This window comes from Rhinoraja longicauda, chromosome 2 (genome assembly GCF_053455715.1).
Source record: "Rhinoraja longicauda isolate Sanriku21f chromosome 2, sRhiLon1.1, whole genome shotgun sequence".
Classification (NCBI taxonomy): Eukaryota; Metazoa; Chordata; class Chondrichthyes; order Rajiformes; family Arhynchobatidae; genus Rhinoraja; species Rhinoraja longicauda.
Window position 1 is genome coordinate 68,704,171 of NC_135954.1, and position 16,359 is coordinate 68,720,529.

General features: G+C 45.2%; 2 protein-coding genes across 3 annotated transcripts in view; one reads left to right on the top strand and one right to left on the bottom strand.

The window, feature by feature from the left end:
* jazf1b (JAZF zinc finger 1b) overlaps positions 1 to 2,736 on the bottom strand; it is a 193,524-nt gene extending 190,788 nt beyond the window's left edge. The window contains exon 1 of one of the 2 annotated variants that reach the window (XM_078420642.1): positions 2,538 to 2,736. In XM_078420642.1, coding sequence (XP_078276768.1) covers positions 2,538 to 2,652 — 115 coding nt within the window. In that variant the 5' untranslated portion in view covers positions 2,653 to 2,736. The remainder of the gene's footprint in view (positions 1 to 2,537) is intronic. The other variant, XM_078420651.1, reaches the window with a different exon arrangement.
* Positions 2,119 to 16,359, top strand: part of creb5b (cAMP responsive element binding protein 5b) — a 318,546-nt gene continuing 304,305 nt past the window's right edge. Inside the window, exons 1-3 of the mRNA XM_078420628.1 lie at positions 2,119 to 2,263; positions 8,907 to 9,029; positions 10,124 to 10,180. Of these exons, the coding sequence (XP_078276754.1) occupies positions 2,174 to 2,263; positions 8,907 to 9,029; positions 10,124 to 10,180 (270 nt within the window). The 5' untranslated portion in view covers positions 2,119 to 2,173. The remainder of the gene's footprint in view (positions 2,264 to 8,906; positions 9,030 to 10,123; positions 10,181 to 16,359) is intronic.

Here is a 16,359-nt window from a genome sequence, read left to right on the forward strand (position 1 = left end):
TCCAACAATGACCCACGGCGGGTATGGCAAGGCATCCAGCACATCACCAACTACAAGACCAGCAACCGCACGACTGCCGACGGCGACGCCTCGCTGGCTGAGGAACTTAACTGTTTCTTTGCTCGTTTCGAGGTGAAAGCTACAGTGGCAGATATTACACCCTCTCCAGCACCTGACAGCAACACCTTCACTGTGCAGGAGTATGATGTTAAGCGCATGCTCAGAGCAGTGAATCCCAGGAAAGCTGCAGGCCCCGATGGTGTGACGGGCAGAGTGCTGAGGGAATGTGCAGACCAATTATCTGAGGTCTTCACAAAAATCTTCAACCTGTCCCTTTTAAAATCCACCATCCCTCCCTGCCTGAAGTCCGCCATAATCATCCCACTGCCGAAAAAGTCTGTCATCAGCGGTCTTAACGACTACCGTCCGGTAGCACTCACACCGGTCATCACAAAGTGCTTCGAGAGACTGGTCCTGCAGCACATCAAAGCCAGCCTCCCACCCACCTTCGACCCACACCAGTTTGCCTACAGAGCAAATAGGTCTACAGGGGATGCCATCGACACTGCTCTTCACACTGCACTGACCCACCTTGAACACCAGGGGAGCTATGTGAGGATGCTCTTCCTCGACTTCAGCTCTGCCTTTAACACGGTCATCCCGAGCAGACTGGTCACCAAACTTTCCGACCTTGGATTTTCCCAAACCATCTGCCAATGGATCAAGGACTTCCTGACCAACCGCCCCCAGACCGTCAAAATAGGCCCTCACCTCTCCTCCACCATTACACTGAGCACCGGCTCACCACAGGGCTGTGTGTTGCCATCCTTTACTCCCTCTACACTCACGACTGCGCCCCCACCCATCCCACCAACACCATCATCAAGTTCGCGGATGACACGACTGTGGTTGGACTCATCTCAGAAGGAGATGAGACAGCCTATAGGGATGAAATCCAAAGGCTGGCAGCATGGTGTTCAGTGAACAATCTGGTCCTGAACTCCTCCAAAACAAAGGAACTTATAATTGACTTTAGAAAAACCAGTGGAGATTACGACCCACTCTACATCAATGGGGTCTGTGTGGAAAGGGTACCAGCTTTCAGGTTCCTGGGTACGCACATCGCAGAGGATCTTACCTGGTCTACCAACACCATCACCACAGTAAAGAAGGCACAGCAGAGACTCCACTTCCTGAGGATCCTCAGGAAAACCAACCTGCAGGAGAAGCTCATGTTGTCCTTCTATCGCTGCTCCATCGAGAGTGTGCTGGCATACTGTATAACCACATGGTATGCCAGCTGCTCAGAAAAGGACAGGAAGGCCCTTCAGAGGGTCATCACGACTGCCCAGAAGATCATCGGCTGCTCACTGCCCTCCCTGGAGCACCTGTTCAGCCTACGCTGCCTCAGTAGAGCAGGCAAAATAATAAAAGATCCATCCCACCCCGGCCACCGTCTGTTTGTTCATCTGCCCTCTGGTCGACGTTTCAGGTCGATCAAATCCCGAACAAACAGACTTAAGAACAGTTTTTACCCCAGGGCCATACGAGAACTGAACACTACCTTTGCACTAGGCAACACCGTTAAAAAATCTTGTACTTAATATAATTGTATTTAATTGTATTTATGTATTTATTTGTTTTTGCATTTATTGCATATATGTTTGTACGCACCGTCAGGATTGGCTATTTTTTTAATTTCGTTGTACTCGTTGCAATGACAATAAATGAATATTATTATTATTATTATTACTGTGTCAAAACTGTAGCAGGCCACGCCCTCCTTGAAAATTGAGTTTAACTTCTGGTTTAAATGTTCAACAAGCCAAATTGCCAAACTTTTTCGGAGACCTAATGTAATGCATTTCAAATGACACGCAAACTTTCAGCTCCCCTCAAATACTCAATTGCAATGGAGGGGTTGGGCGTTAATTCCGCCCAAAAGCGTGAGCAGAGCTAATCTCTCAGTGAGAGTTCAGGTGCAAACCCTTGTATGCCTGCAGGCAAGGGGTGAAGCCCCACCTTCTCCAGGCCCAACCCCTCCCCGGGGCAGCTTCATTTCCCCGCCACCTCCTCCACACCCCTGCAGCCGTTGCCATGACAGCGGCTGAACCTCGACACCCGTCCGGTCCGGGGCCTGCCTGTCTCCCTCCCTGCCGGCCGGCTGCCCTGAATGCCGGGCGCTCTCCCGGTGGCCGCACCCTCCAGCCTCACCGGGGGAGGGGCGAGCGGCGCAGCGCGGCGCGGCGGGGAAGCGGGTCGGGTGAGTGCGCGGCCGGCGGCCTGTGAACCACAGGGGCCCCGCGGCGCAGCGGCCATGCAGCCCAGGCGGGGCCGGGGCGGGGACCGGAGAGGGGACTGCGGCCCCAGTACAGTGCAGCCGCCGTCACCCCCTCCCACCCACCCTCCCTCCCACCGGGCGGGCGGGCGGGCGGGCGGGCGGGCGGTCGCTCCACGCGAGCCGCGGCTGCCCGCGGGGCCCGGAGTCGGAGCGCGGCGGAGAGGCGCCTCCCTCCCTCCCTCTCCCCCCTTCCTACCGATGTGGTTGTCCTCAATGTGCTCGATCAGCTCCCACAGGGTCGGGAAGTGCAGCCCGCATCCCCCGAAGCGGCAGGTATTGGAGAAGAAGGAGGCGGCGGCGATGCCGGTCATGGTGCTACATGGGTCCGGGCGGCAAGAGGGAGGGGAGGGGAGGGGCGGGAGCACAGAGTGAGCGCAGGGACTCGCACACCCACTGAACTGTTCGCACGGCGGCCAGCTAGCCCTCCCTCCCACCCTCGCCACCACACTGGCACGCCGTGCACACCACTCTCCTTGGGCGGTGAGGCTGGGGTCACCTACTTTATCCCTTCCAAGCATAAACATTATTATAAATCACCATATAATTCCAAGAAAGGTAAGGAGTTATTTAGAGTACAGGCGTACCGAGTGGCAAATCCTATTGAGAATTTCCAGTTATGAATGGCACCTTACCTCGCACTGCCCCATGCCAAATAGCATTTTGCTTCTGAGCAATCCACCTGCAAAGAGATTCGCAGAAATTTTTCTCCTGCTTTCTAGGGAATGTCTTGTTTAATAATGGGTTAACGAGAACCACAAACAAAATTACCCACAGTTTCTGGAAATCTGACACAATGACCATACATAAGTATGCACTGTTTATAAACAAAATAAAAATGAAACAACATCCAAATGTTGTTATAAGACCATTAATGTCTTATTTTAATTAACCCATTTTATACAGCATTTCGAATAAGAAGTAGGTCATTGAGCCATTTAAGTCACTACCATTCAACAGAATTAAAGCTGATCCTCTGTCTCATTATATCGACTTCACATCCCTTTATTATTTTAATATCTAGAAATCCATCCAACTTTTTGTTTTGTAAACAATCAATGACTAAGCTTGTACACCACCCCTGGGTACTGAATTACAAAGATATTCCACCCTCTGAATATAGAAATTCACCTTATCTCAGTCTTAAATAGCCTAGCCCTTAAGTTGATTCTGTGACCACTAATTCTAGAGTCTGAAGAAGGGTCTCGACCCGAAACGTCACCCACTCCTTCTCTCCAGAGATAGTGCCTGACCCACTGAGTTACTCCAGCATTTTGTGATACCTTCCTAATTCTAGAGTTCTGAATGAGATCACCCTCACTCTTATTTTTTGAAAATTGACAGAATAGAAGCCTTGCCTATTCATCACTCAGATAACAAACCCACCATCCCAGAAATTGATAGGGTGAATCTTCACTGCAATTTCCCCGAAAATGCCAACACAGTTAGCTGGGATGGCTTGCTTGCCTTGTGACATGGAATATAAAAGTTGGAACATTGTGTTCAACTTCACAAAACTCTGGTTAGATTGTATTTTTAGCATTGTGTGCAGTTTTGATCACCGAATGATGAACAGGGTTGGTTGTGTGGAAAGAATTCAGCTGTTGCCTGGAACAGTTATGGGGAGAGTTTGGATAGGCTAGGTTTGTTTTCCCTGGAGCAAATGGAGGCTAAGGACCGAAGAGATTGGTACTTAAAATTATAATAGGCATAGATAGGGCAGATTGAATCTATTTTACCATGACGGGCATATCAAAACCAAGAGGGCATAGGTTAAAGAAGGAGTTTTAAAATAGATTTGAGAGAATATTGTTTTTACACAGAGAGGTTGATATCGGGAACATGCAACCAGAGAAGGTGGTGGATCAGGTACAATCATTACGTTAAGAGACATTAAGACAGCTACTTAGCAGATGAGAAAGATACAATAGACAATAGGTGCAGGAGTAGGCCATTCAGCCCTTCGAGCCAGCACCGCCATTCAATGCGATCATGGCTGATCACTCTCAATCAGTACCCCGTTCCTGCCTTCTCCCCATACAAACCAAGTGCGACAATATTGTAAATGAACAAAAAGGTTAGCAAGGAAATGGTAGGCCGAAGGGCCTGTTTCTGTGCGGTACAACTCTGTGATGCCAGCAAATTTACCCTTTCTTAGATAAGGAGGCCAAAATTATTCATGATATTTCAGATTAGCCTCATGAAAGCCAATATCACTTTAGAGAGCTCGGAAGAAGGCTGAAAAGCAGGACCTCCAGGGTGGTTATCTCCGGTTTGCTTCCTGTTCCTCGTGCTGGTGAGGACAGGAACAGGTACGGGACTTGAATGTGGCTGAGGATCTGGTGCAGGGGGCAGGGTTTTAGATTCTTAGACCACTGGGATCTGTTTTGGGGTAAGAGTGGATTGTACAAAAGGTTGTGGTTGCACCTCAACAGGCGGGGTACCAGCATTCTGGCAGGCAGGTTTGCCACTGCTACATGGGTGATTTTAAACTAAATAGTGGGGGGGGGGGGAGGGGGGTGTTTAAAATGGGATAGACTAAGATGGAGTTAAAGGGAAAGAGAGTATAGGAATAATTAAGAAACACCCCAGAATTAACGGGACAGAAAGCTCACGAAGCAATAGGAGAGAATGGCCAAGTGTAATAGGAATCGATGTGGAAGCTGAGATGAGCAAAGGATTAAAAGTACTATATATGAATGCGCGAAGTATAAGAAGTAAAGTGGATGAGCTTGAGGCTCAGTTAGAGATTGGTAGGTATGACATTGTGGGGATTACAGAGACGTGGCTGCAGAAGGATCAGGACTGGGAACTGAATATTCAGGGTTATACGTCCTATGGAAAGGACAGGCAGGTGGGAAGAGGTGGTGCGGTAGCTCTGTTGGTGAGGGATGAAATTAAGTCCCTTGCGAGGGGTGACATTGGGACTGACGATGTAGAATCACTGTGGATAGAGTTGAGGAATTGTAAAGGTAAGAAGACACTAATGGGAGTTATCTACAGACCCCCAAACAGTAGCCTGGATATAGGGTGTAAGTTGCAGCAGGAGTTAAAATTGTCATGTAACAAAGGTAATGCCACTGTCGTTATGAGGGATTTCAATATGCAGGTAGACAGGAAAAATCGGGTTGGTTCTGGACCCCAAGAAAGGGAGTTTGTAGAGTGCCTCCAAGATGGATTCTTAGAGCAGCTTGTACTAGAGCATACCAGAGAGAAGGCAATTCTGGATTTAGTGTTGTCCAATGAACCAGATTTAATAAGGGAACTCAAGGTAAAGGAACCGCTTGGAGGTAGTGACCATAATATGATTTGTTTTAATCTGCAATTTGAGAGGGAGAAGGTTAAACCAAGAATGTCAGTGTTGCGGTTGAACAAAGGGGACTAAGTAGGCATGAGAGAGGAGCTGGCCAAGGACAAATGGAAAAGGATCCTAGCAGGAATGACGGTGGAACAGCAATGGCAGGAATTTCTGGGCATAATCCAGAAGATGCAGAATCATTTCATTCCAAAGAGGGAGAAAGATTCTAAGGGGAGTAAGAGACAACCGTGGCTGACAAGGGAAGTTAGAGATGGAATAAAACTAAAAGAAAAGATATATGAGGTAGCAAAGAGTAGCGGGAAGCCAGAGGAGTGGACAACTTTCAAAGGACAACAGAAGATAGCAAAAAGGGCAATACGGGCTGAAAAGATGAGGTACGAAGTGAAGCTGGCCAAGAATATAAAGAAGGACAGTACAAGCTTCTTTAGGTATGTTAAGAGAAAAAGATTAGTAAAGACAAATGTGGGTCCCTTGAAGGCGTAAACGGATTAAATTATTATGGGTAACAAGGAAATGGCGGAAGAGTTGAACAGGTTCTTCGGATCTGTCTTCACTAAGGAAGACACGAACAATCTCCCAGATGTACTAGTGGAAAGAGGATCAAGGGAGACAGAGGAACTGAAAGAGATTTGTATTAGGCGAGAAATAGTATTGGGTAGACTGTTGGGACTGAAGGCTGATAAATCCCCAGGGCCTGATGGTCTGCATCCCAGGGAGGTGGCTCAAGAAATCGTGGACACAGTGGTGATCATTTTCCAATGTTCAATAGATTCAGGATCAGTTCCTGTTGAGGGTAGATAATGTTATCCCACTTTTCAAGAAAGGAGCGAGAGTGAAAAAGGGGAATTATAGACCAGTTAGCCTGACGGTGGTAGGGAAGATGCTGGAGTCAATTATTAAAGAGGTAATAACGGTGCATTTGGATGGTGGTAACAGGATTGGTCCAAGTCAGCATAGATTTATGAAGGGGAAATCCTGCTTGACTAATCTTCTGGAAATTTTCGAGGATGTGACTAGAAATAACATTTCTTCTCATCTTCATCTTAACTATTTTTTCCATGTTATATTCCATCCGTTATTTTGTTGGGAACAGAAGTGCGGGAAACACAGAGCAGGTGAGGGCTCCATCCACAACTTCAATTTCAGGCGAGTGCCATGTTTCCTGAAGAAATAGGATATCACAGATGTCCTGGAATGGAAAGCCTCATCTTGAGAGCAGATTCCTTTCTTATTGAAAAAGGAAATCAGTAAACTGAAAAAGGAGATCAGAAGGGCAAAAGGGGGCCTGAGCTCTGGTGGGTAGTATTAAGGACAATCCCAAACGTTTTTATAAATACATAAGGGGGAAAAGGGTAACTCGAGAGAGAGAGTGGGACCTCTCAGGAATCAAATCGATCATCTCTGTGTGAAGCCACAGAAAATTGGCAAGGTCCTCAGTGAACATTTCTCCTCTATTTACCGAGGAGAAAGACATTAGGATGGAGGAACTTGGGGCAGTCAATGGAAGTGTCTTGAGAGCAGTCAGTGTTACTGTCAAAGAAGTACTGAAGGTACTGCCGTGTTTGAAGGTCAACAAATCTTCAGGGCCTGATCAGATATAGCCGAGGACATTGCGGGAAACTAGAGAGGACATTATGGGAGCCCTGGTTGAAATTTACAGTTGTCCTTAAATACAGGAGAGGTGCCGGAAGACTGGAGGGTGGCAAATGTTGTGCCTCTTTTCAAGAAGGGCTGCAGGGAAAATGCTGGGAACTGTAGGCCGGTGAGCTTAACATCTGTAGTTGAAAAGTTATTAGAAGTATTCTGAGGGATAGATTATACAGGCATTTGGATGGGCAAGGGCTGATTAGGGATAGTCAGCATGGTTTTGTACGTAGGAGGTCGTGTCTCACAAATCTGATTGATTTTTTTGAAAACGTGACCATAAAGGTCGATGAGGGCAGAGCTGTAGATGTTGTGTACATGGATTTCCGTAAGGCATTCAACAATGTTCCGCATGGTAGGCTGCTCTGGAAGGTTAGATCGCATGGGATCCAAGGAGAGATAGCTGAATGGATAGCAAATTGGCTCCATGGAAGGAAGCAGAGGGTGATGGTGGAAAGTTGCTTCTCAGAGTGGAGGTCTGTGACTAGTGGTGTGCCTCAGGGTTCGGTGCTGCGCCTGTTACCGTTTGTCATGAGAACATACAGGGCAAGATTTGCAAGTCTGCTGATGATACAAAAGTTAGTGGTTTTACAGCCAATGAAGATGGTTGTGAAAGATTGCAGCAGGATCTGGATTGATTGGCCAGGTGGCCGGAGGGATGGTTGATGGAATTTAATACAGAGAAGTGTGAGGTGTTGCATTTTGGGATGTCGAAGAAGGGCAGGACCTACACAAATGGTAGGCCTCTGGGTAGTGTTGTGGAGCAGAGGGATCTAGGAGTACAGGTGAATGTTCCTTGAAGGTCGAGTCGCAGGTGGATAAGGTGGTCAAAAAGGCTTTTGGCACTTTGGCCTTCATCAGTTAGAGTATTGAGTATAGAAGTTGGGAAGTCATGTTGCAGTTGTATAAGACGTTGGTTAGACTGCATTTAGAATTTTGCATTCAGTTCTGGGCACCATGATATAGGAAAGATATTGTCAAACTTGAAAAGGTTCAGAAAAGATTTACGAGGATGTTGCCGGGACTAGAGGGTGTGAGCTATAGGGAGAGGTTGAGCAGGCTGGGTCTCCATTGTTGGCCGGTGTGGGCAAGGTGGGCGGAGGGCCTGTTTCCACACTATCACTCTGACTCTATTAGATTCCACCATCTGCATCCTTCTGCCTTCTCCACTTAGTCTTCAGTCTTGGTTACTATCTCCACCCTTCTCTCAAACATGACTCATCTGCCAATCAACCCCTCCTTTCTTGGATCCACATAAGAATCTGCCAGCTCTTGCCCCCAGCCCTTCCGCTCACCTCTATCTTCCAGTTATCTTTCTGCTGCTCAATCAGTCTGAAGAAGGATGCTGATCCAAATATCTGTCTATTTCCCTCCATTGTTCATAAATTACAGGATCAATGTGGACATTCCTGGAGAACTAATCACATTATTCATTGGAGTAAATATCATAGCTGTATAGAACAATCTTGGCTAGACTGCAAAAGGGTCTGGAACTGGTATTTTCAGACCTAAAACTGGAACTTTGTTGAGCTCATGGCTCTTAGCTGTTATCTGATGTTCTTTGAGTAAAATGAATTGGCTGAAAGAATGCTTCTGTGATGGCAGGGACCTCACTACGAGGCGCAAGTGGCCATCCATTCGGTGCTTCTGACTGAAGCTGTCTTCAAATGCATCAAATATGTATTTTTCAATCAGGAACAATACCCTCCTTTTGTGAAGAATGGAAAGGTAAGGGAACATCCTTCTTTTGTTGTTTAATTGGTCAACCTCACTCATGGCTGGATACGGTCGAAGTGCAGGACCTTGATCTGATTTGTGGGATGGTTGACCTCTTGTTTACTGCATGTGCTTTTAGAGACACAGCATGGAAATAAAGCCCTTCGGCCCACCGAGTCCATGTGACCATCAATCACCCATTCACATTACTTCTATGTTATCCCACTTTCTCACCCACTCCCAGCACATTGAAGGCAGTTTTACTGAGGCCAATTAACCTACAAACCCGCACAATTAACCTACAAACCCGCACACCTGAGATCAAGATCGAATGTGGGTCTCTGTGGCTGTGAGGCAATAGCTCTACCAGTTGTGCCATTGTGCCATCCATGACTGGGCAAACATGTTGTAACTTCACTGGAATAAAATGTGGGACTTAATTTTTATGAAAATGTGGCTACTTGATTAAACTGTGGAACTCTTCATTGTAGATACCATGTGCTCCTCATGAGGCCTGAAGTTAGCTAAACGATGAGTATTTCGAGTATTTATTGCTGCTGTTTCATCGCAGAGGCTGTATCATAACAAATGAAATACAAGTGCGAGCAAATCATTTAGTCCTTGTGCCTGCTATGCCATTCAATGAGATCTGTTTGTTTAGTTCAGCACCACTTCCCTACACTGACTGCATAATTCCCTGATACGCTTAATGGTTAAAATATCTAAAGATCTCTTGAATTTGCTCAATGACAATCCTCTCAGTAGTGAATTCCAAAGGTTCACTATCATATGGGTGAGAACATTTCTTCTCATCTTCACCTTAACTGGTTGACTCCATTTTCTGAGACTGACCTTTGATTCTAGATACCCCAGGCATGGGAAATATCAATCTTCATCAAGTCTGTTAAACTCCTTTGGAACTTTTTGCATTACAATAAGATTATTTTTCATTCTTCTGAACTCAAATAAGTGCAGGTCTCATTTCTGTTTTGTTTTAGTTTTAGAAATACAGTGTGGAAACAAGCCCTTTGGCCCTCTGTGTCCAGACTGACCATTGATAACCCATTTGCTTAATCTCTACTCATTCAATACGTTTGTTTTTGCAGAAATTCATATGGTCAACCTTCCCTGCATTCTTCAATTGCACGTTTTTCCTCCCTGAGGTAAGAATATCAGAATATCACAATATTCCAAATATAACCTCATCAAGGAATGATATAATAGGAGCAATGTGTCCCTTTCTAGCTTGGAAGAGAGAATTCTTGGTCATTGGGCCAGGCCAAATCCACACCCCAGGCACATAGGACATTTTAGTTTAGTTTGGAGATAAAACATGGAAACAAGTCCTTCAGTCTACCATGTCCTCGCTGACCAGCGATCACACATGCACTAGTCTATCCGACACACTAGGAACAATTTACAGAAGCCAATTAACCTGCACGTCTTTGGAATATGGGAGGAAACCGGAGCACCCGGAGAAAACCCACATGGACAAAGGGAGAATGTACAGAAAGCACCAATAGTCAGGATTGAAGCTGAGTCTCTGGTGCTGTATGGCAGCAGCTATACCGTGCCACTGTGCCACATCATAAATATCCGTTGGGCATGAAGCAGTTAAGGACAAGGTCACATGCTGACACAGGAAGGACATCGAGGTGGCTTCCAACAGCTTGATGAAAGCCACAGGTGAAGTAAGATTTGCAGTAGTAGGTCAACTAAATCAAGTGTGGTGGCACACAAGGTTGTTTATGAGTACTACACAAAAATATATCTTGATGAGGTTAAGTTTACAAATTCACATGCTTTCTGTTGGATCAGGAACCCAATTGAACTTCCTTTCACACTTACATTAGTGTGCCTAGTGTGTAAGCGAGTAGTGGAATCTTGTGTGAGTTTGAGAGGAAAATGAGAATAAGGTGGAATTAGTACAGGATGACTTAAATGGATGCTTAGTTGTCAGCAAAGACTTGATGAGTCGAAGGGCCTATTTCCATGTGGTATGACTCTGACATAAGTAAAAAGCTAGAGTGTATAACAGATTCTTTAGTTTAAAGATACAGCGTGGAAACAAGCCCTTGGGCCCACGGAGTCCGCACCGACCAGCGATCCCCACACATTAACACTATCCCACACACTAGGAACAATTTTACATTTATACCGAAGCAATTAACCTACGAATCTGTACGTCTTTGAACTGTGGGAGGAAACCGAAGATCTCGGAGAAAACCCACGTGGTCACGGAGAATGTACAAACTCTGTACAGACAGCACCCGAAGTCAGGATCAAACCCGTGTCTCTGGCGCTGCAAGCACAGTAAGGCAGCAACTCTACCACTGCACCACTATGCCGCCCCTTCTCTAAAGTCTTTGAGACAGAGCATGTAACAGACTGTCCCATTCCCCTCCATAACGATGCGACCTCCATTGCTATGCTGATTGGAAGAATGTAAGAAATGTCCTTAGTGTTCACTCAAGTGAGGAAGCAGCATTACTCGTCATCAGCTTATGATTGCATTACCGATGGAGACCCTGAGTTGGTGACTGTTAACTGACTCTGAAATAAGGATGAGCGGAGGTGATGTGGTTCATTCAAAAGAAACCAGCTTTTGTGGAAACTAAAGTCAAAGCAAAATGTAAATTAAAAGCCAATGTGTTAATCTTATTAAGGGTAAACCACGTCAAGCATTTTGACAACTAGCAAACACCTCAAAGGTCTTTTATTGTCATGTGTACCAATTAAGGTACAGTGATATTCGTATTACCTCATGCGCATTGCCACAATGGCCCTTTGTGACTATGATACCTAACAGCCAAAGTGAAATTATCGACTTTTGATGCTATCGTTCCACCAGTCTCACCCACTAGATTTGCTCATATAATGCCAAAATCAGACTTATATCTGGCATTGCACACAGAAATTATTTATCTGGAAAAATAAGCTTTATGAGCATAGGGTTCCATGCCCTTTGATTGTGTAGTAAGGAGCTCAAGCACTCAAAGTGACGCCCAGAAGTGAGGACAAAAATGCAAATAATGCAGTGTAATGGGGTCTGTCTTCCACATGTTCATGTGATACAAGCAGAATTAAGCCTTTGGCCCATCAAGTCCTCCGCCATTCAATCATGGCTGATCTATTTTTCCCTCTCAACCCCACTCTCCTGCCTTGTCCCCATAACTCATGACACCCGTACCAATCAAGAATCTATCAATCTCTGCCTTAAAAATATCAATTGACTTGCCCTTTGTGGCAATGAATCCCATGACTTTCTTTCCAACTTTCTTTTCCAGTGTAAAGATTGGAAATTTGACTGGATCAACTGATATCCAGTTATGTACAGGCAAATATTATAAAGGAATTTCATGTTACACCCTACGGACAATAAGCTGCAATGGTAAATTGCTATTATATAGGCATCTTTGCTTGCCTGGGTGAGTTCAGCTGTAACAAAACTCTCGAAGATGGACACCATGCGGGACACTATCAAAAAAGGAATTTGAGGAAGTCCCTTCTCCATAAATATAGAAAAGTAAACTAAACTTTGATCTACGAAAATGCTATAAGATATGGTTTAGATCAGTTAAAGCTGCATGGAATGACTCATAGATTAGGGTAAGAGTAATCTTGACATCTGTAGGCAGAACAGTCCAAGTACAGTTTCATGGATGGAGCACTGAACACAGAATGGTTATGTATTTTTCAATAATGATTTGGAAACTTTAATGTAGGTGTGTCGGTCTTTGTCCTCTCTGTGTGGGCAGGCCCCTTGTGCATGAACACTTCTAAAATGTTTTATTTGTAAAAAACACAGCTGCAGGTACCACCAAATAGTTATTGTTTGTTTTCAAGGGCTGAAATAGAAGTGTGGCCCAGTTAAACTCATCATGGTCAATTGGAGTAGCTTTTAGAATGAGCAATAATCTCCACACATTTTGCACAGAGAATGATCCTTCAAATTGTTCAGCCACAAAATAAATGGTGTTATTAAAACCTGGTTAGGTTGTAACTGCCTGGAAGAACCACAATTTTAAATAATGTGACCTAATTCGGAACAGGAACCCTCTCTAACAGTGCTTTGTGTAAGGATTGATGCCATTGGCATCTGATGCAGAAAACAAATTATAGGCATTATCACTATTTGTGACTGGAAGTAAGCAGTCAAATTTCTAGAGTTGTGTGATTCAATCTGGAAGTGGGTGCTAAAACATTCCATTCCAAAATCAACCAATTTTTATATACGTCACGCTATAAAATACAAACACATTGCAACCAAATTTGCAGACAATGATCTTTTGCAGATAAAGCGATTGACTAGCTCAATAAAATATTACTGTTATGAAGTGCAAGAGGCCAACATTATGGTAAGAAAATTCTTTTTGATGAGGGTGCACCTTCTGGTGAGGGGTCTTTGACCTGAATATTTAATCTGTTTCACCGGGTGGCGCCTTATGTGGCAGCCTCGCCAACAGCCTGTCTCGTCCCTTCTTTTGGTGTTTATAGTCTGTTTTTACTTGTATGTTTTTGTGTACTTTTAGTTTTTGTACTATGTGGGGGTTGGGGGAAAGTTTAAAAAATTTCTTTCCTCGACGGAGATGCAACTTTTCCCGTATCGTATCTCCGTCTGCACTGCGGCCTTAACATTGTGGAGTTGGCGGTCCCTTTGTTAGGGATCGACTTCAGGAGCTCCAACCGCAGGAGCTTCGATCGCCCCGATGCGGGGGCTTCGATTGCCCCGACTGCGGATGTTTTGACTGCCCCGACCGCGGGAGAAAAGGAGGAAAGATGGTATGTTATTTTCTTTCCATCACAGTGGGGAATGTGAGGTCGCTGAAAAAACAAGATGGACGTGCTGCCTGTACTGGTGAGGACTTGGAGGGTATGCCATGAGTGCAGTGATCTCAGTGTTTGCTGGGACATCGCTCCATGAGGATATCCCAGACTCTAGTGCGAGTGTGGACAGCTTGCTGACTGTTCGGGCGGACAGGGACTGCAGAGAGAGAGCGACAGCAGTTGGTACAACTCTGGTCACATCACGGTGAAGGAGTGTGTATGGCACGGATATTGAACTGATGGCTGTGGGTCTCTGCTTATGCATACTTGGCCAATAAACTCATTCAGTCATTCATTCTTTCATGCTGTGAGCCCTGGGAATTCTCACACGCCACTGTGGTGGCTGTTTGAGTCTATGTTTAATCTTTATGTATTTATGTGCCTTGTTGCTTTTTTTTGTATGACTGTATGGCAAATCAAATTTCACTGTACCTCGGTACACGTGACAATAAAGGACCATTGAACCATTGTTTCTCTTTCCATCATTCTGGTAGGATTGTCCCAGCTTTCAAAGCACTGCTCCACATCCTCTTTGAACATTACAGGCCTTTATTTTAAAATAAAATTATTGTCTGTATGCTTAGGTAGCGCCTGACCTGGTCAACAGCTGTAACAGAGCAGCGTAAATGACTCGAAGAACAACTATAGATAACAATGAAAAGTAGCTTTATCTGAAATATTAATCTATTATTTCCTATTTCAGATGCTTTTGAAAAGAAGGGAGTACGAATGACCTCATCATATTAAACAAATTGCTGGAGGAACCTAGCAGGTCAGGCAGCATATGTGGGGGAATTGGACAGGCGGCATTTCAGGTGGGAACCCTTCATTTCCCTCCACAACTGTTGCCTGACCAGTTGAGTTTCTTTAGCAGTTTGTTTTTGTGCTCAAGATTCCAGCAACTGCAGTTCCTGTGTCTGGTCTTTTCCAACTTTCTCCCCCCTACTCCTATCAGTCTGAAGAAGGGTTCAGACCCGAAGTGTCATCTGTCCATTTCTCTCCACAGATGCTGCTTGACTGCAATCTCTTGTGCCTCAACTTCATAATATTGGTAGCTTCATATTTATTATGCAGTCATAACATTTTATATTCCAAAACAATAATGTGAGAGTAAACAATGGAGCACAATGAAGAGCAATTGTTTTTAAGACTGAGTGCTGGAAAACAGTACTTTTTTCTTTGGCACTCCTGTGGATAATCCTACGACAAGATACAGAAATGGATCCTGAAATAAATACCACACTGCCTCTTGCAAAAACCTTATCCTCTACATTCAATATCTCTGCTGCATTTGCTCCCTGGATGAGGCTTTCCATTCTAGGACTTCTGAGATGTCCTATTTCTTTATTAAATTTGCTTTTCCCCCTGTGGTATGGAGGGATCCGTCACCTACATCTCCTCTGTGTCCCGTACGTCTGCCTTCGCTTCCCCTCCTCCCAAATTCCCTGGATCCCATCTTTCACCCCAGCATATTCCGCATCCAACACATCATCCTCTGACATTTCTGTCACCTCAAATGTGAAACCACCACCTATGAACATTGAATTCTCCAATTTTAGGTACTAAAATGCCTCCCAGCCCCTTCTTCCCCACCCCCTTTACTCTCCCCACCTCTCATCCCTCCCTTATGCCCCATAACATATAACATATAACAACTACAGCATGGAAACAGGCCTGTCCGGCCCTACCAGTCCACGCCGACCATTCTCCCTGACCTAGTCTCATCTACCTGCACTCAGACCATAACCCTCCAATCCCCTCCTATCCATATACCTATCCAATTTACTCTTAAATAATAAAATCGAGCCAGCCTCCACCACTTCCACCGGAAGCCCATTCCATACAGCCACAACCCTCTGAGTAAAGAAGTTCCCCCTCATGTTACCCCTAAACCTTTGTCCCTCAATTCTGAAGCTATGTCCCCTTGTTGGAATCTTCCCCACTCTCAAAGGGAAAAGCCTACCCACGTCAACTCTGTCCGTCCCTCTCAAAATTTTAAAAACCTCTATCAAGTCCCCCCTCAACCTTCTACGCTCCAAAGAATAAAGACCCAACCTGTTCAACCTCTCTCTGTAGCCTAAGTGCTGAAACCCAGGCAACATTCTAGTAAATCTCCTCTGTACCCTCTCCATTTTGTCGACATCCTTCCTATAATTTGGCGACCAGAACTGCACACCATACTCCAGATTCGGCCTCACCAATGCCCTGTACAATTTCAACATTACATCCCAACTTCTATACTCGATGCTCTGATTTATAAAGGCAAGCATACCAAACGCCTTCTTCACCACCCTATCCACATGAGATTCCACCTTCAGGGAACAATGCACAGTTATTCCCAGATCCCTCTGTTCCACTGCATTCCTCAATTCCCTACCATTTACCCTGTACGTCCTATTTTGATTTGTCCTACCAAAATGCAGCACCTCACACTTATCAGCATTAAACTCCATCTGCCATCTTTCAGCCCACCCTTCCAAAAGGCCCAAGTCTCTCTGTAGACTTTGAAAATCTA